The 24,183-nt window shown below is 48.8% G+C and overlaps 4 protein-coding genes and 1 pseudogene across 7 annotated transcripts; 3 read left to right on the forward strand and 2 right to left on the reverse strand.

The window, feature by feature from the left end:
• Positions 1-840, forward strand: LOC112885108 (putative E3 ubiquitin-protein ligase SINA-like 6). The gene has a single exon (XM_025950783.1). The coding sequence runs from the start codon at positions 1-3 to the stop codon at positions 838-840; it is 840 nt and encodes a 279-aa protein (XP_025806568.1).
• A 1,703-nt stretch (positions 841-2,543) lies between these two features.
• LOC112887184 (E3 ubiquitin-protein ligase SINA-like 10) lies at positions 2,544-7,805 on the reverse strand. 2 transcript variants are annotated; one of them, XM_025953293.1, is made up of 3 exons: positions 7,501-7,805; positions 3,284-3,497; positions 2,544-3,174 (listed from the first exon to the last, which is right to left on the reverse strand). In XM_025953293.1, the coding sequence occupies exons 1-3, from the start codon at positions 7,729-7,731 to the stop codon at positions 3,110-3,112; spliced, it is 510 nt and encodes a 169-aa protein (XP_025809078.1). In that variant the 5' UTR covers positions 7,732-7,805; the 3' UTR covers positions 2,544-3,109. The 2 variants fall into 2 exon arrangements, with proteins under 2 accessions (XP_025809078.1, XP_025809077.1); XM_025953292.1 differs by having other exon boundaries at positions 2,544-3,497.
• A 372-nt stretch (positions 7,806-8,177) lies between these two features.
• LOC112885109 lies at positions 8,178-10,827 on the reverse strand (annotated as a pseudogene).
• Positions 10,828-13,908: 3,081 nt separating this feature from the next.
• LOC112885110 lies at positions 13,909-14,529 on the forward strand. The gene has a single exon (XM_025950784.1). It carries the CDS (start codon positions 13,909-13,911, stop codon positions 14,527-14,529), a length of 621 nt encoding a protein of 206 aa, XP_025806569.1.
• A 1,895-nt stretch (positions 14,530-16,424) lies between these two features.
• LOC112886335 (villin-1-like) lies at positions 16,425-21,898 on the forward strand. Of its 3 annotated transcripts, XM_025952207.1 has the most exons (20): positions 16,698-16,741; positions 17,198-17,297; positions 17,401-17,469; positions 17,603-17,839; positions 17,936-18,113; positions 18,198-18,333; positions 18,415-18,577; positions 18,671-18,821; positions 18,920-19,005; positions 19,081-19,236; positions 19,412-19,480; positions 19,576-19,644; positions 19,776-19,913; positions 20,027-20,155; positions 20,263-20,410; positions 20,498-20,508; positions 20,619-20,759; positions 20,855-20,983; positions 21,109-21,171; positions 21,461-21,898. In XM_025952207.1, exons 1-20 carry the CDS (start codon positions 16,698-16,700, stop codon positions 21,773-21,775), a joined length of 2,532 nt encoding a protein of 843 aa, XP_025807992.1. In that variant the 3' UTR covers positions 21,776-21,898. The 3 variants fall into 3 exon arrangements, with proteins under 3 accessions (XP_025807991.1, XP_025807992.1, XP_025807993.1); XM_025952206.1 differs by lacking the exon at positions 20,498-20,508 and having other exon boundaries at positions 16,425-16,741; positions 20,263-20,416; positions 20,614-20,759; XM_025952208.1 differs by lacking the exons at positions 16,698-16,741; positions 20,498-20,508 and having other exon boundaries at positions 16,793-17,297; positions 17,607-17,839; positions 20,263-20,416; positions 20,614-20,759.
• Positions 21,899-24,183: the final 2,285 nt, after the last annotated feature.

Consider the following 24,183-nt stretch of genomic DNA (forward strand, 5'->3'; position numbering starts at 1 on the left):
ATGGACTTCTTGCCTCAAAATTACTACTGTAATTTTAGTTCTAAACAGAAACAAATAGTTCAATACCCGGGCAAGCTCAAGGCCACGGGCAAGTGCCACCATGTGTGTGGTGTCGCCACCGGCAGCTACCGCCTGTGCCATGCCATGGAGCGACTGGTGGAGTCCATCCGCGTCCCATGCCCGCACGCCGCCCATGGCTGCACCGCGAGGCCGGCCTACCATGATCGAGAAGGCCACCGCTCGGCGTGCCCGCACGCGCCATGCCACTGCCCTGGTGAGGCATGCAGCTTTCTTGGCTCGACTAGCGCGCTCCTGGACCACATCAGCGAGGTGCACAGCTGGCCGTGCATCACCAACCTCGAGGCCGAAAAGTACGGCGAATTTGCTGTCCACCTCCATGACGGCTTCGACTTCCTCCTTGCTGATTGCCCCACAGCCAACATGAAGCAAGGCGCCACCGCTACCGTTCAGTGCCTGCTCCTGCTGACTATGGCACGGCAACCGGTTGGCCGCACCATCTCTGTGCTCTGCATTGACCCTCATGCCGCCGCCGCCGCCAATGGTGGTGATGGACCAGCGGCCTCAAAGCAAATGGAATGCAGGCTTACATATTATCGGCCCTGGGACTTCAACGACAACAATCATCATGGAGGTCATCAGGTATGGGACCATTACCAGCAATCCAACTTCAGAGTAGCATGCACGGACCTCTCCGATGGGATGCCTAACCCCGATGGCTGCTTCCAGTTTGTCCTGACAAACTCAGTTATTGGAGCCTATGACAGGGATGGTATCGAGGTCAGAGTTGGTATTTATAAGTACACCGGCCGGTGTGTGTAGTGATGTAAACTAGAACCTGCTCTGTTTGTCCATGTCACCGGCTCACAGCTCATCACTGGTTTAGCAGTTTATGGACGTGCCTGCTATGCTAGGGTCGAACAAACTGCAAATGGCAAAGCGTAGTAGTATGTGTTTTGTTGCTCTGAATTAAGCATCTCTGTTTTTGACACGGTATGTATGTGAATGTCAGACTTTTAGTGTGTACGCAGTATGCTTATTGGCCATTCATCCGATCGTCCCTGGCATGCATCTTCTTTGATTAATCAGTGATGATGACCAGTATGTATTACCCGTTCATTGCAGCACCATCATATGATCATATCGTCTACCAAAAATTCATCAGTGACTTGGTATGCATCTACAAATGATAGAACAAGGTTTAAGGTCCTAGTGCCTAGGATGGAGGCTCAAGAGCTAGGAAGATTGTTCTGGGTCTTGCTGGAACATGAACTAGGAGTATTACTCTACCCAACGCCATGAGTAGACAGCGGTGTGCTCGACCTGCTGCTGCCACGACAAGCTCAACAAGGCCACCGGAGCGCCCCGGCCGCGTCGGAACGGGCGCCAAGGGCCCTCCTCGATCAGGTGCCACGCCATGGAGGCCAATCCGTACCGAGCAATATATACCACCCCGCATCAAATGGATGGGCAGCTCTCGATCTCGATGGTTCCGTGTCTAAATTTTGGAAGCTCCTCCGGTTCCATTCTTTACAGATTTGCCACCAAAAACGACCATCAGTCGATCAAAATGCCTCCGTCCGATCCGCAAGTTCTTCTCGAACTTGTTTCGACATCATGGTCCTTTTGTTTAATTTTGGGTAGATATATTCCTCAAAAAAAAAGGGTACAAATGAGTAGGATCTCAGCAGTGTGTTGGAAATTGGGTAGAAATGAGTAGGATCTCAGCAGGTTAAACTTCACTGTAACCTAGCTTAAACACACTAGTAAGGTAGTGCATCACTGAAACCTGATCATTTCGGGAGGATGGATGATCTGCGATTCTATTTTCCACAATGTTTGCTGGGTGATGATGATTAAATACGAAGCTGACCTCAAGCTCGTGGAATATTTAACCTTTTCAATTCATATGGTTTCACTTCCAACTCCTACTGTACTGTAAAATTCTGCTTTTGCATTTGTGTTCTAGCTTGTTAATTACTGTCTGTTCGAAGCAGGCACCTAGAAAGAGTCTGGCAGGCAAGCAACATACATAGTCCCGATTCATGACTTCCTCTATTTTTCTAGGTGTCCTGTTTCATATTTTCCCCATGTAATCAGTAAACAAATACAGATATCTAGGACTCTTACTGAAATTCATTTGCACAGCCAGTGTTAGAAGCAATTCGCACTGGTCTGTCCAATGGGCGTCCCAGCCCTAACAAAACCTCCGCATAATGGCTTCAACTTCCTCATCACCACCGCCCGCCTGCAGGAAGACGCCGATCAAGGCATTTGGCCGTGCCACCACTGCGTCCTGCCAGCAGGACTGAGCTCAGGCTCGCCAAACTCTGCTCAAAGACAGATTGAGAACAAGGGGCTTACTCAAAAGGAAGAACTTGGAACTACAAACTTATGACTGTGTGCCATGCGTATTGGTGTGAGGCGAGGGAAGTTTAGGGCTGAGGGGAAACCCCAAACTCTGCTTAATCCTCCATTCGCCTAAACCTCCTCCAATTACATAGAGGAGTTAACTTGTTCCCAAATACTCAGAATACATTGGTTCTTTATATAGATAGAATCCAGTCAAATTACAACCAAACTTTCCAACGTCCTCCCAAGCAGCCTTAACTCCTAGATGACACCTTGCTCCAAGAGTAGGCCCTGCCGACTATGACATTCCTATAGCAGAATTTTAGCTGAAGTTGAAATCAAATGGCTCAGGTAGTAAAGGCCTCAACCTCAAGGGATCTATGAGTTGTTGGCAATACGGAACCCAACCTTGATAGCGTTCTCCTTGTCATCGTCTGCAAGAACGGAATTAGGCACAACAAACTGGAAGTCCTCGTCAGGGTTGGGCAGTCCAGTGGATCGATCAGTGCATGTCGCGGTGAACTTGGACTCCTGGCTATGCTCCACCTGATCACCGCAACTCAATGAAAGGTTCCATGAGTGCGTGAGCTCGCATTTCATCTTCATGGAGCACGAACCCTGGTGCTCATCGGCAGCATGTGGGTGGATAAGGAGCACGGAGATCGTGCAGCCAAGCAGCTGGCGCACCACGTCCAGCAGGAACAGGCACAGCCTGCGGGCGGTGGTGCCTTGCTTTTCATCAGGGAGGATGACGGTGTTGAGGCCATCCTTGAGGTATAAGTTGCACATCTGGCCAGTCCTGACCTGGCAAAGCAAGGCCAGCCGTGGAAGTCGTCAAAGTGGTCCAGGAGGGCCTTTGTCGAGCCGACGAAGTTGCAGCCCACAATGGGACAGCGGCAGGGCGCATGCAGACATGTCTGACGGTGTCTCTCCTGGTCATAGTAGGCCGGCCTGGTGGTGCAGCCGCGACCAGCATTTGGGCACTGGACGCGGATGGCCTCAACCACGCGCTCCGTGGCGCGGCTCTGTGTGTAAGAACTGTTGGCAACACCACCACACATATGGCAGCTTCCGGTGGCTTTAAGCTTCTCGTGGCACAATGAGCACCTCACATGTCCTGCTTTGCACTGCACGCATATGCAATTAGAATGCACATTAAAATAGATAAGTGAAAAATGGGACAATGTTATAAAAATCATTTATATTCATGTAAAACCACGGGTAACCCACACCTGTAACCATTTAAGCTTCAACACATTCAAATTGGATACGAGAAATGTGTATAATTCCTCAACTAGATATGTAGATAAGAAATTGCTCAAACACCTACACTAGAGAGATTACAAAAAAATATGAATAGTGAATACCAAGCTAAGAAACAGAGCTACATATGCTTGCTTGTCATATATACTACAGATCCTATCATTGGTAACTACTAAAGCAAAACAGAAATCCACGTGCTTCTTTGTGACTCAAGAGTATAGCTCATTATTAGCTCGCCAGAACTCCAATTGAAAAGGAATTCATGGCGAGTGTCCCTATGTGAAATTATCCTATGCCACGGTTATGCTGCTCCTGGCCAGGGGCGGGGAGCAAGGCTTGTCATCGGGGTCTGCTGACCCCGATGAATTTTGAAAAACAAAACAGTGGCAAATCACTGTATCTAGTTGTTAATGATTCATTACGACCCCATCCTCTTCAGACCCCGGTTCTCTTTTGGCCTGGCTTCGCCCCTTCTCCTGGTTTGCAACAAATCGTACTAAGACAGCTGGGTGTTAACCCATCTGATCAGTTTAGATTCATGCAATTCCACCAGTTCTAATCTACGTAATCCTTGATTCAGTTTGAGCCGATGAAGCAATATTTGCATCATAAGGTTATCAGAGCCATATGTGCATCGATGTGAAGTCTACACCAGATTGTGTAGAACATGTCTCGTTAACAATCTAAATGGTATGATTTGACATGGTTATTTCATACCTTGTAAATCCTCATCTCTACGCTGCAAGTCGCATGCAGTTGCATACCATGCCATGATGTATTTTGCTGGTAATAAAATGGGTTTCTTCTTTACGTGACAACTGCTCCCTAGTAAACAATATGGAGAATGGTACTTTTATTACAGTGATAATGTGGGAAATTATCTCTAAATCAATTGATTTATCACATGGGTACAGCATGCCATAGGAGATGGATGAAAGGTAGAAAAACTGGATGAAATGGTGTTTGTGGTGCATTGTCAGAATGAGTCCAAGGTTGCTCAATTACAAGTTCTAAGGATATTAAGCTACACAGGGGGCTTACACTTCAGCCAATACCCCATTGATATGATGTAAGTGTTATAGTTTTATGTAGTTTCACTACTACAATCCTAACTTTACCCAAGAGTTACTAGAATTCACCAACCCCCGGTTGGTAATGTTAGGAATGGCCAACTGCTGTTATATTCCCAACAGTGCAGCTAATCACCTTCGGGTATAATACAAATGGCCAACAGTTATTCTAATGCCTGATTGTATTCTTGTGGCAGTCGGCAAACTATGGAAATACGTGACAGTTTTCTCGGTACAGTAGGCAACCTATGGAAGTGGCCGACGGGTCTAAAGAAACACCATCGGCAAAACACGTCAACCAGAGAAATGAGGCGGATTGAATATTTGATAACCGTCATCGCTTACCTTTTCTTGATTTTTCATCGCACGATTTTTTTAGAGTCCCTCCCACGTTGTGATTAAAGCACTCAAGACCGTAAGATCGGGTAACCAACCATATCACAACCATTCATGATTGGATGATCGAGTCCATATACCAACCCTTGGCGTCAAAGCCTCTCTTCCCTCATCCATGGAAGGTTCGTGCAGATCCTGACGACTCTTGCGAAATCTGAAGCGGCCCACCAAGATGCCTGCACGTAGGAGCCGATTGCCGCCGCCTTAAGCCGTCGGCGGCTGTGATGTCGTCCTCACCGTCGCAAGGGGACGCCATGCCGCGCAGCGTCGCGAGGGATCGTCAAAAGGTTAGTAAATCAGGACTACCAGGCATCTCTGATATGACGAGCACCATTATTGACAACCGTCCTAGCTCTTGCCCCTAATGGCCAGCGTGTTACATCCATCCAGGTATAGGAATAGACTAATGTTTAGCCTGAAATCCTCAATCCATTCTGAACTAATCTGTTCTTATGCTTATTCTTTTTCAGAATTCGTCATCTTCCCAGAGAGATCACTGCACGCCAGAGGTATTCCCAGTTAAAATCCTTTATTATTATATCAACTACAAACAATTTTTTATCCTGGGGTTCTAATCTGTTTGATTTTTTCTGATAGATTTTATGCGTCAAGGTTTCTGACAATGCGTGGAGGAGGTTGGAAAGAAGAAGACAAAAGATGGATTCACCATTTTTAACCTTTTATGTGAACTTTGTAGCTGGCCTGAGTCCCTGAGAAAAATGTATGATAGGTTAATCTATGTAACTTTCGTTGTTTTGTTTTCTCGTTCAATGTATGCAGCTTTCCAGTGAGGTGTAATCTAATTAATACGAGACGCTATACAACTAACATTAATTTGACTCCTTTTAATTTCTGCTTTAAACTTTGGACCAATATGAAATGATGAAGATAAAATACAATATATGAATGCAATTTGTTTGTCGCATGTTCGCAGAACTTTACATGAAGCAACGTCAGAACTAGGATTGACAGAATAAAATATAATTTTAGTTGAATATTGGAATAAAGAGGGAAATGAAAATAATTTCAATTAAAATGGCCATGGGCCAAGAGTAATCACCCGTCGGCCACTGGATGGATGACCATCTCCTTCCGTAATGTGGTCAGCACATCGCCGATGGTGAACTGTCGGACATTCACCGTCGCTAACGAAGTGGCCAACAGACCCTTGGCAATTGGTCGAATGGCCGACCAAGAGTCGCCGAGGGGAAGTTCCCGACGGTCAACTGTAGGCTATTGCTATTTCCCAGGATTAGGTAATGACCGACTGTACAAGAACGCTCGGAGATTGTTAGGATTCTAGTAGTGTTTGTACAAGACTGGTGAACAGATGGTTAAGAAAATGGAAACAAAACCTGGAACAATTTAGAGAATTGGGTGTTAATTTGCACAACTCAGAAATACAGGGCTTGCAAGTAAATACAACGCAGAAACAGCAGGTTAGATGTCAAACAATGGTCAGGACAAAGTTTGTAATGAACTCATACTTACCGTAATAAATTAGAAGCAATGTAAACAAATGCCTCAGTTTTGGAAACAGTATTATGTTCAGGTACCGCATCCAGTGCGAGACTCTAAATTGTGGAAACAGAAGACTGGTTCTTTGAAACAAGTTCATGGGATTGGAGTAGAAATTTCCAGCAAGGGATTGCGCAAAATGTTAGATTGTTGTAAATCCATGAACAGTTTTTTAGTAGTTCATAATCATCATAGGACGGTTCCTAATGTCATGCGAGCCAATCGCATACATAAATCACTCTATGCCATATGTGCCAGATACTATTTGCTGGTAAAAAAATGGGTTTCTTTTTTATGTGACAACTCCTCCCTAGGAAACAATGCGAACCATAGTACTTTTATTACAGTGAAAATATGGGAAATTATCTCTAGACCAATTGATTTATCACATGGGTACAGTATGCCTTAGGACAGAGCGACTGGATGAAGTGATGGCTAAGAGATTGGAAACAAAACTTGGAACAATCTAGAGAATTGGGTATTAATTTGCACAACTCAGAAATGCAGGGTTTGTAATAGACACTCGTACAGTAATCAATTAGAAGCAATATAAACAAATGACAGAAATTCGGAAACAATATATGTCTACTTACCCCGTCGACCGCGAGACTCTAAATCATGGAACAGAAGGTTGATTCTTTAAAATAAGTTGGTTCTTCAGATGGTGGCCAAGGGATTGTTCCAAAATGTTAGATTCTCGTGAATTAATTTGACTGGAGGCTGACATTTTAAAACGGCCACCCACGAACTATTTTCAGGAGCACATGCGAACCAGTCGCATACACAAATCTGTCTTTTAGAAGAAACGCTACTGTAGATTTGCAGGGGAAGCTCCAGGAGCATCCGAAAGACGGGTGAGACGACCGTGAGAGCGCGCGCGTACCTGGAAGATGGGGGGCTTTAATGGGAGGCGGCACATGACGCAGTCCAGGGCGTCGGGGTCCACCACCGTCACGCCATCGACTACCGTCGCGGACGACGGCGGGCCGGAGGACGCCGTCATCTCATCGTTGAAGGCGGCGCTCCTCGAAGCCGCCTCTCCTCCTCCGCCGGCGAGGGGCCTCGCCCGCTTCTGGCTCCCCTGGACCGCAGGCGAATCCCCAGACGCCGCCATCCGTGGCTGGCTACTATTTCTCTCTCTCCCCCCTCCTCCCGTCCTCCGTCCTTGTGGTTTCCGCGGCGAGTGGGGAGGAAAACCCCAAGGCGAGGGGTTCTGTTGGGCGTCGGCGGAGGCGCCAAGAGAAGCAGAAGGCGGGAAGTGAGAGGCCGTCTCGAGAGCTGCGTTTTTTTTTTGAGAGGGCCGTCTCGACAGCTGGGATTTGGGAGTGGCTTGTGGGCCGCGCCGTAGCTGTAATGGAGGCCCATGTGAGCCTTTCGTGCGTGCGGCACTGCGGCTCATGTACGTGGAGCCGGGAACTCTTTTTTTTTGGAACGGAGGATTAGTTTCCAAGAACGAAAACATATCACAAGAAACCATTATCGCAGTGCAGTACTCTGATTCCTAATTAAACTTGTGAGTTGTAACCATGTTACTGTTATTCAAGAGCCAATTAGTACGAATTACTGAGCTACTAGAAGGTTGCGGATCAAGGGCCGGAAGTGCTCAGCGACGGGACGGCGAAGCTGTCTGAACTGCTCGCACTCCTCGGCGCCGATGTTGACGAACGCCTCGACGAGCTGCGGCATGGTGCTGGCGAGCGCGAGCCCGAACACCTTCGAGCACCGCCGCTCCGGCGGGGCGCGCGCCTCGGCGTCCAGCGAGCCGACGGGGCACCCTGTCTGCATGTACGCCGCGCAGGCCCGGAGCACGAGCCTCCCGCGGCGGCGGAAGTGCCCCTCGACGAGCGCCTCGAACCCCGCCGGTGGGCGCCGGAGCAGCTGCAGCATGCTCCGGAGCGTGAGGTAGGCGTTCTCGGCGTAGGGGGCGGGAGCGCGTTGCGCGCGCCCGCGGGCGTGCCGAGCAGCTCCTCGTAGCCGGCCTCGTTGAAGTAGGGCTGCTCCGTGAGCACCAGGCCCTGGATGGAGACGACCACCTGGAGGACGCTGCAGTTGGCCGGCGACCAGGGACCTCGGGGCCCTCGCCGTCGAAGGTGCCGAGCAGGCTCAGGCACACGGTGCCGGACTTGTCCAAGTTGGGGTTCACGCAGAGGCCGAAGGAGCGGTAGCACACCTGGGGTGGCGCCGCGGGGTACGACGGCGGCAGCTGCAGGTCGAAGAAGAAGAGGCCGTCCTGGTATGGCGTCCCCGCGGCGCCCACCATTGCCGCCCGGAGGAGGTCCATGCGGTCCTCGAATGCCCGAACGTAGATAGTTTCTGAATATACACATGAAAAGTTCAGTTTGGACCTTCTCCTATATGTAGCAGGTATCCAGCTTAATGCACCGGCCACTTTTTTTTGTACTAAAAAAACCTAAGCAGGTGGGAATCGTGGTAGAAATTTTTTCTATCATGTTGTACTGTACCTGGTAAGTTGTTCTGCAGAATTTTCCACTCATTTTGCACTCTCCTGTCCACTTTCTACCGACGGCAGCACCCTGCAGTTGATCGATTTAAAACAAAGAAAACATCAATCAAGCCGTTATATATGCTCCCCAAATAGCTATGAAGTTAAACCTTTTGTTTTGATATCCATATAAGATGCACAGAGAAGATTATATTCTTCATGATATCTGCATCCACTTTTATAAATTTGTGTCAAACATATTGCAGTAAATTGTAACTGTCGGATTGCATTTTGATGAGTTTTAAACCAAGGCACTATTCTAACTAGATGTAGTAGTAGCTACCTAGTTTTCAAAAATCAGCATCCTGCATAAAGTATGAATGAACATGACTGCATCACTGTTAATTTGCCAAATAACATATGTTCATGAAGATAGGGTCTGCGTATCGTGTGCATTATTTACAGTGGTGGGCGTGCATGTATATATGTGAGCGCTAGGCTCTATATTATGTTTCATAGAAAAAGTATCAAATTAACCACGCACCTGCTCCATATCACTTAGGTAATGGTGATCCGAAGGGCTTTGCACGACGTCGAACTGTAGGAAGCGAAGCAGGTCCTCGGCACCGGCACCGGCAGCATCAACAGCCACCTTTACCTCCTCAGCAGAGTCACCGCCACCGCCTCCATCGTCGTCTTGTCCTTCGATTCCATCAGCAGAATCGTGGTCTCCTTCCCCGTCACTTTGGCGCTCAATGAGAACAGTAGTAGTGGCGCCGCCATCGGTGGCGGCAAGTTCTTGATCCCCCTTCCCTTGTGCCTTTTCCCAATTGAGCCGTTGCTGATTCAGTTCGTCATAGAGTTCGTCGACACTTTGCCATCGGATGACAGTTAAGCAAAATGTTTTATTCCTCTCTTTCGAGAGGCAGAACCTGAAGTTGACAGATATCAAATTTGAAAGCAATTTTGGAGTGAGTTAAGCGTAGTTTGGATTTTGTTCAGACTCCAGAATAGGCCGTTTCAGTTTTTAGTTTTTGTATAATGGAACAGTGTAACAACATCCCAGATTCAACATCCAAGGATTGAATAACAACTTTAAATCTGATATAAGAACGTATATAATTTTAGCAATTTGAAACAGAGTTTCCTTTGTTGCTAGAGTAATTTTTTTTTGGTTAATTGGGAGATATGGTGATACCTTGGACGTGTTGCCATCGAACCATCTGACTTGGACGTGTCCATCGTCACATAGATCACTAACATGTCCAACCCATGAAATATCATCGGCAATGGCGGCGGTGGCGGGGGCAGCAACTCCCTTGCCGTCCTGTGCCGGTGCACCACCGTCGCCACTGCCGCCGCCGGCTGATGATCCCCGGCGGCGACGGGAGGCGTACGACAGCACATCCGTAGAAAATATCGCAATCCGTCCTCAGATCGTATGCGCTCACGGTTTCATCGCACTCGATCTCGCAGCTGGCGGGCTCCTCGCCCGGCCCCGGAGACGACCAAGGCTTGAGCCACGACACGCGCACGGTGTGGTCACAGCAGTCGTGGCTCCTCACGACGTACGCACGCCTCGCCGCCGTCGACGTTGTCTGCTTCGTCGCCATGGGAGCCGGCATCGGCAACGACACGCTCTCCCGGGAAGAAGTCGTGGTCTTTGATCGCCGCGAATGGCTCCAGCGACGCCGAGGGCACGCCGCGCTGCCGCGTGCCGTCCTGCCACAGCACGTCGACGGTGGTGCGGACGTCGGCGACGCACATGGACCGCTCGAACTCCGCGCGCGCCTAATCATCTCGACCATGGGGACGACGGGTGTTCCGAAAGCGAAGGCGAATATGAGTCCTCGGATGGATCTGATGGTGACGATATTGCAGAGGATCAGCACAATGAACAGCAATCACAGCAAGGAGGCGGAGGAGGAGAAGAAGATCAACCGCCGCAACCACGGGTGGTGGTGGTGATTGACAATAACGACGATGACGACAGGCCCATTAATTTTCCATGCACTGTCGCTCGAGACTCCACTGCACCTGCTCCAGTGCCTCCACTGCTGTCATCATCATCGTGCTCAGAAAGCTCAGTGGTCAGGGATGTGACGGTGAACTCCAGTGCCCTTGATTGTGGCATCTGCTTCCTACCGCTGAAGCCTCCCATCTTCCAGGTACACCCCCACCTCTCAGCTCATGCTTCGATCCATCCATGTCATATTTATCTTTCTCTTTTCATCTTAAACTCAGATCTGCGTTAGGTTAATAATTCATTGAGCTAAATATGTACATGCATATATGTAGTGCAACGTCGGCCATGTGGTGTGCTCTTCATGCCATGACAAGCTGGGGGTGCCGAGCAGCTGCCATGTGTGCCGTGCCCGGACCCCCGGTGGCTACCACAGGTGCCATGCCATGGAGCAGCTGGTGGACTCCATCCGTGTTCCGTGCCCGCACGCTGGCCATGGCTGCACCGATAGGCCGGTGTATCACAACCGTGAAGGCCACCGCCCGGGTGTGCCCCCACATGCCGTGCCGCTGCCCTGGCCAGGCCTGCGGCTTTGTTGGCTCCATTTCGCCGCCGTGCACAGATGGCCCTGCACAACCGAGGTTGAGGCTGGTGTTGGCTTCGGCATTGAACTCCGTGATGGTTTCAATTTCATCACCGCTGTCCGTGCTGTTACGAACCAAGTCACCACGAAACAGCACCTGTTCCTGCTGAACATGGAGCGGGCGCCGTGCTCAGGCTTACCTATGGGTGCTACAGGAGCTTTGGCATGTGCAGCACGCATCACCAGTCATCGGAATTCAAGGTGGCCTGCACAGATCTCTCGAATGGGCTGCCCAATCCCAGTGAGTGCTTCCTGTTCATCGTGCCGAGATCTGCCTGCAGAGATGACGAAGAGTTTATCAAGGTCAAAGTTGTTATCACTCGAACAACCGTCCAGTAGACCATCCGCAATTTAGTCATATGGAGTATTTATTACGATGTGCTAATTTCTCAGTTTAGTTAAGTTTGACTATGGTACTCTCCATCTATGGATGAATTATAATGCATTTTTGAAACCGGTCGGTACCTAGCTTGACAGACTCTTTTACTACACTCTCTTGGTTCTCTTGTGAAGAACTTTTAGAATACATACTAATAAATTCCCCAAATATATATAATCATCATTATGTTTGGAACTACCTAGTTTTGGCACATAAAAAGGTATGCTAACTGATTTGTTGTTGCAAGCGTTTCATTTGATATTTTAGATTATTTGTTATTATACTGAAGTGCAGAGTTTAAAGGGAAGTAACAGTCAATACATTCTAACTTTTGCTGCCGCCATGATTCCTGGCTTCATGGTTGAACTATGATCATTTTGGTTTTATTTAGGGTTCACCGCGGGGGTGTTTAACTGAATTATGTCCATCATGTGACTCAATTTAAAGCTAAAACTTGTATGGTTAAGTTCTAATTGCGGAACAGATCACATGGTGTTTTGGTTAAAAGCTAAAACATGTGATGATAAGGTTGATGTTTGAAGTCCAATTTCAGTTCGCACCAATTAATCGTCTTAAAATTTGAATTTCACTTCAGTGAACCCTGACGATTCCATATAAAAAAACATTTCCCTGGAGTAGTCTGATTGCATTTGTTGAGACTGATCTGTGCTAAGGCGTGATCAAATGTGCCATTCTTTTCTCTCTTTTTTTTTGCGAAATCAAACGTGCCATACTAGAAAGTTAGACCGAAACAGGGCAGTTACGCATAAAACATTTTCAAATTTGAAGTAGAATACTCCTTTCTAATGGCACCAGCTTAAATGCCTGGGAGTATTTCATATTTGGACTGCAAATGGGTACATTAATGGGTGGCTACGTGGGCCAAGAGCCCAAGAGTGTGGCCCAACAATACTCGTCGCTGTCTCCAGTCCAATCGTCACCGTCGTACTCGCCGACTTCCCCGTCGTACTCTCCGACTTCACCGTCGTACTCCCCGACTTCCCCGTCGTACTCCCCGACGTCGCCGCTCCCTTCGCCGGAGCCGCGATATGACGAGGATGTGATCGGAGAGGAGCCCGGTTCGGACGGTCAGGACGATGAGAACCACGACGACGAGGAGGAGCAGTAGCAGCGAAACGGAAGCGAGAGGGAACAGGAGTTCTCCGATGGATCTGATGGTTACGGTGGAGAGAAAGATGAGCAGGAGGATGAGGACCGGAGTGAAAGCGAGAGAGAACAGGAGTTCTCGGATGGATCTGAGGAAGATGAACAGCAGGCACATGATCTTCAAGAAGACGACGAAGAAGAGCTGCCGCAGCCGCACGAGGAGGAGCAGCAGCGAAGTGATGAATCCGATGGTGATAATGGCGTGGAGGACGAGCAGCAGGTAGGAGAAGAACAACAAGAAGAAGAAGAGGCGCCGCAGGCACATGGCGTGGACGACGCCGTCGCTGTTGCTGGGGACCTCGCGGCGCCGCCGCCGCCGTCATCGCCCGCACCGTCGTTGCGCTCGGAGAGCTCATCGGTCGTCGTCGTCGGGGAAATGACGGTGGACCGCACCCATGCGCTCGACTGCGGCATCTGCTTCCTCCCGTTGAAGCCTCCCATCTTCCAGGTACATGCACGTCTCTGAAATCTGATCCATGCATCAACGAGATTACTAGATTTTCTTCCCCTAATTCTGTTCTTGAACTCGTCGGATCCATCGATCTTCGCCATGGACCTTGGATCCTTGGTGGATCTTGAACTCTTGATTAATTCATCCATCTGACCTAAACATTATTTGCTACGCAAGCATGCAGTGCGACGTGGGGCACGTGGTGTGCTCGCCGTGCCGCGACAAGCTGGCGGCGGTGCCACGCCATGGAGCAGATGGTGGACTCCGTCCGCGTCGCGTGCCCGCACGCCGCGCACGGCTGCGCCGACAGGTCCGCGTACCACGACCGGGGACGCCACGCCCGTGAGTGCGCGCACGCGCCCTGCCGTTGCCCCGGCCGCGACTGCGGCTTCGTCGGCCCCGCGCCGGCGCTCGCCGAGCACGCCGCCGCCGCGCACGGTTGGCCGTGCACCGCCGAGGCCATCGCCGGCTGCTCCTTCGGCGTCGACCTCCGCGACGGCTTCAACCTCCTCACCGCCGTCCGCGGCGGCGCTCAGCACCTGCTCCTGCTGAACGGGAGCACGCCGTTCGGCCGCGCCATCTCCGCGGTACAGGTCCTCCCTCAGGTGGCCTCCACGGGCAGCTCGTCGGCGGCGGCGCCGGCGGCGAGTGGCGCGAAATGCGAGCTCGAGCTCCACTACTGGCGCTACAAGGGCATCCTACGCGAGCACTGCCTGGTATCCCGGTTCGAGGTCCCATCCATGGATCCCTCGGACGCGCTGCCGGATCCCAGCACCTCCTTCCAGTTCTTCGTCCCTAAGAGTGTTCGTGGACACGACGAGGCTGCTGTTCACGTCAATGTTGTTATCTCGATCAATTCATCGTAACCAAGCAGATCGATCGTCTCGCAGACATGCAGAGTCTCAATTGGGGTTTCATGTAGAGTTTTATAACATTAAATTCTATGCCACATTATCAACTTTGCTAATACGGTAAGAAGAGAGGAGGGATTTTTTATGGGATTTCATCACTATGAAACTCATCTGTCACAGTTATCTAGTTCCCAGTAAACTGTGTCCTGAAACTATACACTGAGACTGGCCCAAGTGTCGGTGAATAATTTTGTCTGGGTCAAAGTTTATTTGGGCTTTAATTCTAGCTAGGTTTGCTCTAGTCGTCACTGCTTGCTGGTAGTGTTTCTTTAAATAGTTCTTTTTTGTTACTCGCAAAAAGAAAGGCTCTCTCTTACTCCCTACAAATATAAAATAGATAGTTCTCTTTTACTACATGAGCCAATGGAATCACAGTTCACAGGGCAGTTAAACAAACTTCCTCAAATTTGTTCATTGCTTCAATACAATGTTTGGAATGTTTCAAATTTTCCAGTTTCACTAAGTATATCATTTTTTCCTTACATTTTCCCTCTCAAAAAAGTATATCATTTTCCCGTTATTAAAAGAGAACTCGTAATTTTTGGTTCTCTGATAATTTTTTATGACGATGTAAAGTTCAAACGATATATAGTGGTCGAAAGTGAGCACCAGGTGACCACTTGCTAGCATGCTATCATAAACGCTAAACGTTAAAGACTCGGTCAACTATTGTTTAGCTCTTTACTATTTGGATCAAGACATTTTTAAATAGGTTAAATAGTCACTAATACAGACTAAACAGATGATTAAATAGATACGGCTAGCCACCGTGTAACGTTTACATGATGTGTAAATGAACTAGACGACCGTGTAAATAAATAATGCTCGCTAGAAAGTAGGGAAGGAGGGTGGGTTGCAAGAGGTGAGCGACAGAATGTAGAAGGTTAGAAGGGGTAGGTAGTGGGATAGTGAGAGTGGGTGATATATAGACTTTAGTGACAACAGAGTACATTGTGAGCAAATAGAGTTTGATCTAGCGGTTTGCGGTGTTATTATGTGGAGGACTAATATAACCTCCTTTTGTTCATTCTCTCCATCTTTTTCTTTTTCTTTGTTAATAGCATGTTAGACCTTTATACATATTTTTTTAGAGAAACTTCTATAATTTTGTTAGACTATTCAGTTATCTTGGTGCAAAGTCTTGTTTATTTTTCTTTCTACTTGATACTGATTCTTCAGTGATTTGGAGCTAACTAACGCTTTATAGCAAAAATACTTCAGCCTCGAGGATGCAAGGAGTACTGCTATACGCACAAGTACCACCTTTAGAGTACAACAATTCAGAATCCAAATTGTGGTCGTACTACAGTAGCTCCGCTAGCAGAAGCAAATGCAAACGAAATCGTTTGACGTGTCCTAGCTCGAACGAGATGCTTCGAGCGACCAAAGTGTGTACGCCTATGCCCCTTCATTCTTCGCTATGGTATCCTTTCCAACGGACAATCTTTTCTGAAACGGAACGATCCGAACTCGCATTCTGACGAACACGGTTCGAATTTTGTCCCGAGTTTTTGTAGGCGCGCTAGCTGCTAAAAAAAAAGTTTTGTTTCGGTAGCCGCGTGGTGCATGGCGACGGCAACACGAGACCTTCCCCCCGCCAATGGAGCGGCGGCGCGTGTCGTACGGACATCGGTTGGCTCGTCGGCGACACGAGTCAAAGGGCACACACCACACACACAGTATTAAAAGCCAGCACGCTCAAGACTTGAATGCAAAGCAAGGGCCTTTCTGTCCTCTAGTACTCAATGAGAGAGGTGAGCTCGTTGGGTGGTGGGGCCCGGGTCCTCGCCTTTCCCCTCCACCTTCCTCCTCTCCTCTGCTCTCTGAACTCTGAAGGGGGCCAGTCGGCCAGTGCAGTGAAGAGCTTGTTCTACCAGCAATTTACCAGCCGCCTGCTCGCCTTTCCCTTTCTCGGTTAGCTCGCCATTTTCTCCCCCTAAAGAGTTCTCGGATAAAAGTTAGTAGTAGCTCGCCAGTTTTTATCAGCAATAAAGGAAAACTCGGTAAGCTGAGCTGAGCAGCACTAGCGCCGCAGCCGCGAGTGGAGTGAGCTCCCATTGCCGGCGAGCTCCTGCTACAGTGCAGCTGCACCCGTTCCAGCGCCGCCGCCCGCTGTGGCGGCCATGAAGGGCGTCGACGACGCGTTCCTCGGCGTCGGCGACAAGCCGTGCGTCCCCTCCTGCTCTCTCCACCCTCCCCCATCTCTCTAGCTTCCTTTCTTGTCCTTTCGGTTTTTCGCTGTCCTGTTCGCTGTTCGGTTGTATTGTTCTCTAGGACAGAAATCCAGATTTGGTCTGCTGCACTTGAATATGCCTCACACATTCTATTACTGCCTTTATTTATTCTCTTTTTCCTTAAGAGATGATGACTTTTGCTTAGCAATCAACAAGGGCCCCAAACAATAATGCAACTGCAAATTTACTATGCTTTTCTCAGCATGGTTTCCCCTTTTTGTTAAGAAATATGGTTGCTTTTTTTTAAGACAATGGAGATGAGGAAAAAAGTATGGTTGCTTATATAGTTGTAAAATGAATCTGGGATTATGCTGATATTACTTTGTATCTGACCATTCAATTTCTGCCACATTGCTGCAAAAATTGTTGCTCTGAATCTCTGATTCCAGAGGGTTGGACATTTGGTGCATTGTGGGGAGCAGTCTGGTCCCACTTGCAAAATCCCAGCACGGCAAGTTCTACGCCAGGAATTGCTACATCATTCTGAATGTAAGCATCTCCCCACCAATTGTCCTCACCAGGTGTGATGTGAAATTATGCACCTCATACTCAATTTACTCTGCTTGATTTCACGCGTTCTGCAATTTCTCAGACAACTGAGCTGAAAACCGGGGTTCGCCGCCATGACGTCCATTACTGGGTTGGGGAGGAGGCGAAAGAGGTGTGATCTCTGCTCTGCTGCATCCACATTCCACAATGGTCCCTCAAATCATGATTATTGCTTGGATGTGGCTTTTTTGCTTATGGCTTCGTTTGTGTCCTCTGCTCTGCATATTGTGGTTGTGGTCACCTAGGAAGATTGTCTCCTGGCCTCAGACAAGGCTGTTGAGTTGGATGCGGTACTGGGCTCCAACACGGTCCAGTACAGGGAAACACAGGGTGAAGAATCTGACAAGTTCTTGTCGTACTTCAGACCGTGCATTATCCCGGTACACTCCCACCCCCCTTCACACATGGAAGGATCCAGGAGTAAATCCAGCCAGACAACGATGTTTAGGTGTGAAGGAGAGCATGTTGCTCGTGTCACTGAAGTAAGAAGGGCTGCTATCTCATGATTTCCCTCCATTTCTCAGTTTCTGATGAATGCTTATGTAAGACAACCTGCTGCGTTTCTGATGCTGTCTCAGGTGGCATTTTCACGCTCCTCTCTCGATCACAAAGGGGTGTTTATAGTGGACACGGCGTCAAAGATCTTTATTTTTAGTGGCTGTAACTCAAGTGTGCAGACAAGGGCTAAAGCATTGGATGTTGTTAGACATCTGAAGGAAAACCGACACTCTGGCAGATGTGAAATTGCAGCGATAGGTAGAGCTATATACAGTTGCTTCTTGCATAAGAGTGGGTGGAAAGGTGATAACTCCTGTTCTTTTTACTTGTCAATGATTGCAGAGGATGGGAAGCTTGTTGGTGACTCTGATGCTGGCGAATTTTGGAACCTATTTGGAGGTTATGCGCCTATACCTCGCGACTTACCAGAAGCAGTCAGGGAGGAGTCGATGAATATGCCAGCAGAGAAACTTTTTTGGTGAGTAGCCTTGCTTATTTCAGACATAACTAGTCTTCAGTTGCAGGTAGTGATACATTTGGCACGTTTTGCTGCCTGCAGGATTAACAAGAGAATCCTTGTTCCCATGGAGGCACATTTGTTGGATAGAGAAATACTAAACTCAGACAGAAGTTATATACTGGACTGCGGCACTGAAATATTCCTATGGATGGGGATGACAACACTGGTTTCAGAGAGGAAAACGTCTGTTACTGCCTTAGAAGTGAGCCATATGGAATATGATAACTTTCCTTTCTGTTATTCAGCACACATACTTGTGTAGATCTGAAACCAATTTCTATTTAATTTTGGTTAGGATTATGTGCATTCCCAAGGCAGATCATCGAACGTTCGTGCAGTTATAATGACAGAAGGTCACGAAACTGTCGACTTTAAGCTTCATTTTCAGCATTGGCCCAAAATTGTTGAGATGAAGTTATATGATGCTGGGCGAGAGAAAGTGGCAGGTGTGAGGACCAGGACCACGGTGATTTTATCCATAAACTGATTCCATCTAGAACTTGGTAGAAACCTTGACAAGGTCTTATGCCGAATCATTGTGCAGCTATTTTCAAGCATCAGGGCTACGATGTCACAGAAATTCCAGAGGATAGACCTCAGCAGCTCATCAGTTGTAATGGCACTCTGAAAGTAAAATTCTCTGCCTATGTGTTGATATATATACAGCTGTCTGCAGCATCTTAAAACGAATAAAATGCATTGCAGGTTTGGCTGGTGGACTGTGGTTGTACAACCCTCCTTAGCACTGAGGAGCAGGAGAAGCTGTACACCGGAGACTGTTATATTGTACAGTACAGCTATGTTGAAGATGGAAAAGAATACCATTTGTTCTTAGCTTGGTATGGTAAGAACAGTGTAAAGGTACGTTCTTTGTAATTCTGTGCAAGGAACCTATTCATATATCAGAGGAAAGGCTGTTAGCAACCTTGTTAGTAGCTGTATGGTCTAGAGCTATTGCTTGGCTCTGTTTGCACATACATGTGCAATTTTTCAGTGTTTTGCAAGTTTCTTAACTTAGCCTGTGCATTACCTGCAGGAAGATAGTGTGGCCACAGCATCACTGATGTCTAGCCTGGCCAATTCAGTCAAAGGGCATCCAGTTGTGGTCAGCTGCTTCAGCCCTACACCACTGAAAAATTTCACATGTCACCACACTTCCCTTCACAGCATTGTCACTTCATTTGCAAAATGTAATCGCAGGCACAAGTGTTTGACAGCAGAGAACCAGAATTGTTCTTCTCAATCTTCAAGTCGCTGATCATATTCAAGGTACCATGGTACACACAGACATGCATAAGTTTTTGTTCTGCATTCCAAGTACTTGAGTATAATGTAAGAAGTGAAGTGGATGCATAGTTTGGCTATTAATATTTGTGTTTGTTATCTCGTTTCCATTCTAGGGGGGCAGGAGTGCTGCATATAAGAATCATGTCGTACAGAAAAGTGATAGAAATGGATGTCCTCAGAAGGATGAGGTCGCCCTATTCCGTGTTCAAGCACTCAGACATGATTGTGTGCAAACCATTCAAGTTGATCTGGTGAGTTTGACAAAAATAAGGAGCATTAGCTTCATAGCCTGAATCGTACATATATTGCTTTGGTGCTGCTCTAAATCTTTTTCCTGTGCATGGATTGCATGATTAAACTGCAGGTTGCGAGTTCACTTAATTCTTCGCACTGTTATATTTTGCAAGATGGCGGTTCTTTCTTTACCTGGTTAGGAAGCCTCTCTTCGCCAAGCGACCATAATATGCTTGACAGGATGATGAACAAGTTGTGTGTAAGGAGAATACTACGAGCAAATCCTTTCTGTTCTTCTCATTGTGATGAATATTGAAAATTATGTAGTATATCCTCTTTTGAACTATACTAGCATTATTTCTGCAGCCATTCAAACAGTCCCTGCTAGTCAGAGAAGGCTCTGAACCGGATGACTTCTGGAAAGCGTTATGTGGACGATCAGAATACTCCAAAGAAAAACGTGTCAAGGGTTGGCCTGCAGATCCACATCTGTATTCTTGCAGATTTGAACAAGGTTTGCACATATCATATAATATGTTTTAGACAGTATTGTTTTATACTTGTATAGTTGCGTCTCTAAGCCTGTATGATCTCTCTGCAGGTTTGCTCAAGGTGAGTGCTACCTGAAACAAACACTTGAGTCGCTGAAACATACAGCTAACTAGTAGCTTGCAGAATCCAAAGAAAATGTCAAGTAATTTCTTTTTGTTCGTATCTTCAAGGTCAAGGAGGTATTCAGCTTCTGTCAGGATGACCTGGCAACTGAAGAGACATTGGTACTGGACTGCAACAGTGAAATCTACGTTTGGGTTGGACTCCACTCAGATGTTACATCCAAGGAGCAAGCACTCAATATTGGCAAGGTTAGTAGCGGTTCAGAATTTGATTTATTTTGCATTCAAGCACAATACCCTGCCTGTGGAATCTCAGTTTTCTGTTTGTTTCTACATTTCTGCAGATGTTCCTTCAGGATGGCATTCTTCACGACAGAAGATCGATTGAGACAACGGTGTATATTATCACGGAAGGGGATGAGCCAGCATTTTTTACCGACTTCTTCAAGTGGGACAGTTCAAAGCAATCATCTGTAAGTTCTGGGCACATAGCCACAAACATTGTGGAATATCATAGAGCACAGCTCTCCAGTTTACCAGTGCATGAACTCATTGAGACATTGACTAACTCGTCTGGTTTGTGTTCTTGTACATGCAGATGGTAGGTAACTCATTCGAGAGGAAGCTGGCGCTCCTGAAAGGGTTGTCACCAAAATTAGAGGTTAGGCCTGTTTTATCGAGTACTAATTCACTTGACCTCATTTAGAACAAGGGAATTGAACTGGTTCAATAAAATTCCTACATTCTAATCAGACAGTCAACCTGCCCTTTTGCTCTGTTTGATTCTGCGGAATTTTGCAGAAAATCTCTACCAGAATCACCAGATCCTGTGTTTTGGAACAGGGTTTTATAACTGCAGATGAACATCTAGTAAATACTACATTACATTGCATTGTGTCAAATGACTGTCCTGATATTCAGACTGTCTTTTTCGGCTGCTTGGGTTGCAGACACCGGACAGAAGCATGCGCAGGCCGTCGCCGAGGAGGCTTGGTGTATCGTCGGAGCCAACCACACCGGAGCACCAGCAGCAGCAACCGATGGCGGCGAGGAGGGCATTCGGCTCCGCCTCTGCAGGAAGGTTTGCCAGGGAGCGCTCACCAGCTGCAGCATTGACAGCCTCACCACCAACCCCGTCGCCCAAGAGCCGCTCCTCGTCCTCGACGTCGACACCTACCGCGGTGGCACGGCGGCTCTTCCCCGCCTCCCTGCATGCGTCGCAGGCTGTGCACGTGCTCTCCAATGGCACAGCTCGGCGACGGTGATGGCGTCGTAAGATGATATGGACATTGTGTATGCATCTGCAATCGTGTGCCTTCAAATTAAACCCCGTACAGTTGTACTATACGATGGATAACATGTGTCTACGTTCGTATTTGAACGGCCCATTATCGGTGTCACACTACGAGCCCGTTTGGTGCCGGAGCTGCACCAAACGCCCATATCGGTGGAGCGCTTCAGCTCCCCCATGCCCCCCGGTTGAGGGAGCTGGAGTCCTTTCGCACGGCGCATGGATGGAGCCACAAAACGGTTTTGTAGCTTCGCATGCTCCAGCTCCAGCTCCGCCCTCGCGCGGAGCGCTCCCAAACGGGGCCTACAAGTGCTACTGGGGCGTGGCCGACCGTTGCTTCTTCCGCGACCCCTGCCGCCATGGACCTCGGCCTACTAGTACTAACCGCTAGCGATGTTGCTGCACCATAGTACCCTTGTGGCGCCTACAGATTCAAGCAGCAGTACTTCGTCCCCAACAAACAAAGTTGCGAAAGCCAACTCAAGTTGTGAAAAGGAACTTGCCAAGTTCGTCGGTGGGAGCTAGTAACGTGCAATTTGAAGCAATTTTAGCGCATGAAAACAGTGTACAAGCCTTGTCCTAATGAAATATGCTTTGCAATAACAAATGGAGGAAGTAGTACGTAAGTTCTAATGATCTGGCAACCTTTCATATATAAATAAAAAAAAGAGGGGAAGACATAAAGACTACTCCCTTCATTCTAAATTGTATTCTAAATTGTAGATTGTTTTGGCAAATTTAGATACACAGATCGTGTTGCTCTAGATGCATAGCAAAGTTATGCATCTAAGATTTGCTAAAACGATCTACAATTTAATTTGGAAAGGAGGGAGTAGCTGCTGGCTACGGTTTGAAGGGTTGTCCGGCCATGTATGCTTCAAACTCCCTGTGCAGGCGCTCGATGAAGTTGTCGAGCGCGGCCGCGCGAGCAAGCTTGAGGCCGTAGTACCGCACCCTGGCGGCGTGTGCTGGGTCCTCCCAGTAGTTGCACTTGTAGAGCTTCTCCATCGTCACGTCCATCTCGCGCTCGCTATACTCGTACGGCCACTTCCGCGACGATCCCGTCGCGTCTACGTGCGACTTCTTCCTCGCCTCCTCCGTCACGTCTAGCTCCGGTCTCTTCGTCGTCGCCTCCGCGGCCGCCGAGCTACTGCCAGCTGCGCAGCCGCCGTTCATCGCGATCTCCTCCGATCCCGGCGGCGCACAACAGTTTCGATTTCCCACGACTACTGCTACCCTGGCCTGCCTAGCTATCGGGATCTCCTATCCAAAGAACGTGGAGTGCCACCCCCTCCCTAGTTCATCTGTACGTAATTTTTTATTCTCTTTTATCGGAAGGCACGAGAAAATACAGAATTGGCACAAGAAACAATAGCAGTACAGGATATTTGTAACATTCCATATTAAGCTTAGGGGGTTTGATTAGCAAATTTGTGAATTTCAAAAACTTTTGCGGATAAACATGTTTTGGAATTGCTGTTGGGTTTTTCTTGATTGGAATTTTCCATTTGCTGTTACAAATATGTGGGATTTGAATTTGATTAGGCCAAACAAATTCAAATCCAATCTTTAACTTCTAAAACCCCTAGTGGGCCACCAGCCCAACCGCCCCCTTCCCTTCTCTTTCTCTCCCCCGCGCGCGAACCAGCCCACGTGAGCCGGCCCAGCCCACCGCCGCGAACCGTCGCGACGCCTCACTCCCTTCCTCTCGGGGCAGCTGACGGGCGGGACCCACCCGTCAGCTTTCCCCTTCCTCCCGACGCCCGCGACCCCGCTCCCGGCTCCCGCTCGCCTCCGCCGCGTCGCCCGCCTCGCGACAGGATAGCGAAACGGCCGCCCTCTTTTTCCCCGCGCCCGCGCTCGCCAGCGTCACCCCCGCGCGCTCCTGTCTCCGCTCCACGACAGAGCAACGCAACCGCCGCGCGCCCTTTTTCCCGACAGCCCGCGCCGCGAGCCCGAGACCCTACCCCCACGCCGCAGCCACCGCAATGGCGCCACGCGTCCCGGCCCGGCCGCCGAGGACCCTCGGCCGCAGCCGCCCCCGAACCCTAGCGCCCCCTATAAACCCGAGGCCGCTTCGCCCCCAAACCCTAGAAGCCCCAGCCGCCTTTCCGCCGTCGCCACACGAAGAGAAGAGGAGGAGGAGGAGCCGGAGCAGCGCAAGGAGGAGAAGGCCGACGCCCCGGAGCTTCACCGAGCCGGCGCCCCGATCGACTACATCACCGACCCCGTGCTGCACGGCTCTGCCTCGCCTCGTCCCGGCACCGACCCTCCGCCGCACCGACCGCTTTCTTCCTCAGCCCCGACGGTGAGCGCTGCCGCCACTGTCTCCCTTTCCCTCTGCTGCCGGCGTTGCCGATGAGCCGTCCGTAGAAACCCTAG

This window comes from Panicum hallii, chromosome 3 (genome assembly GCF_002211085.1).
Source record: "Panicum hallii strain FIL2 chromosome 3, PHallii_v3.1, whole genome shotgun sequence".
Taxonomy (NCBI): Eukaryota; Viridiplantae; Streptophyta; class Magnoliopsida; order Poales; family Poaceae; genus Panicum; species Panicum hallii.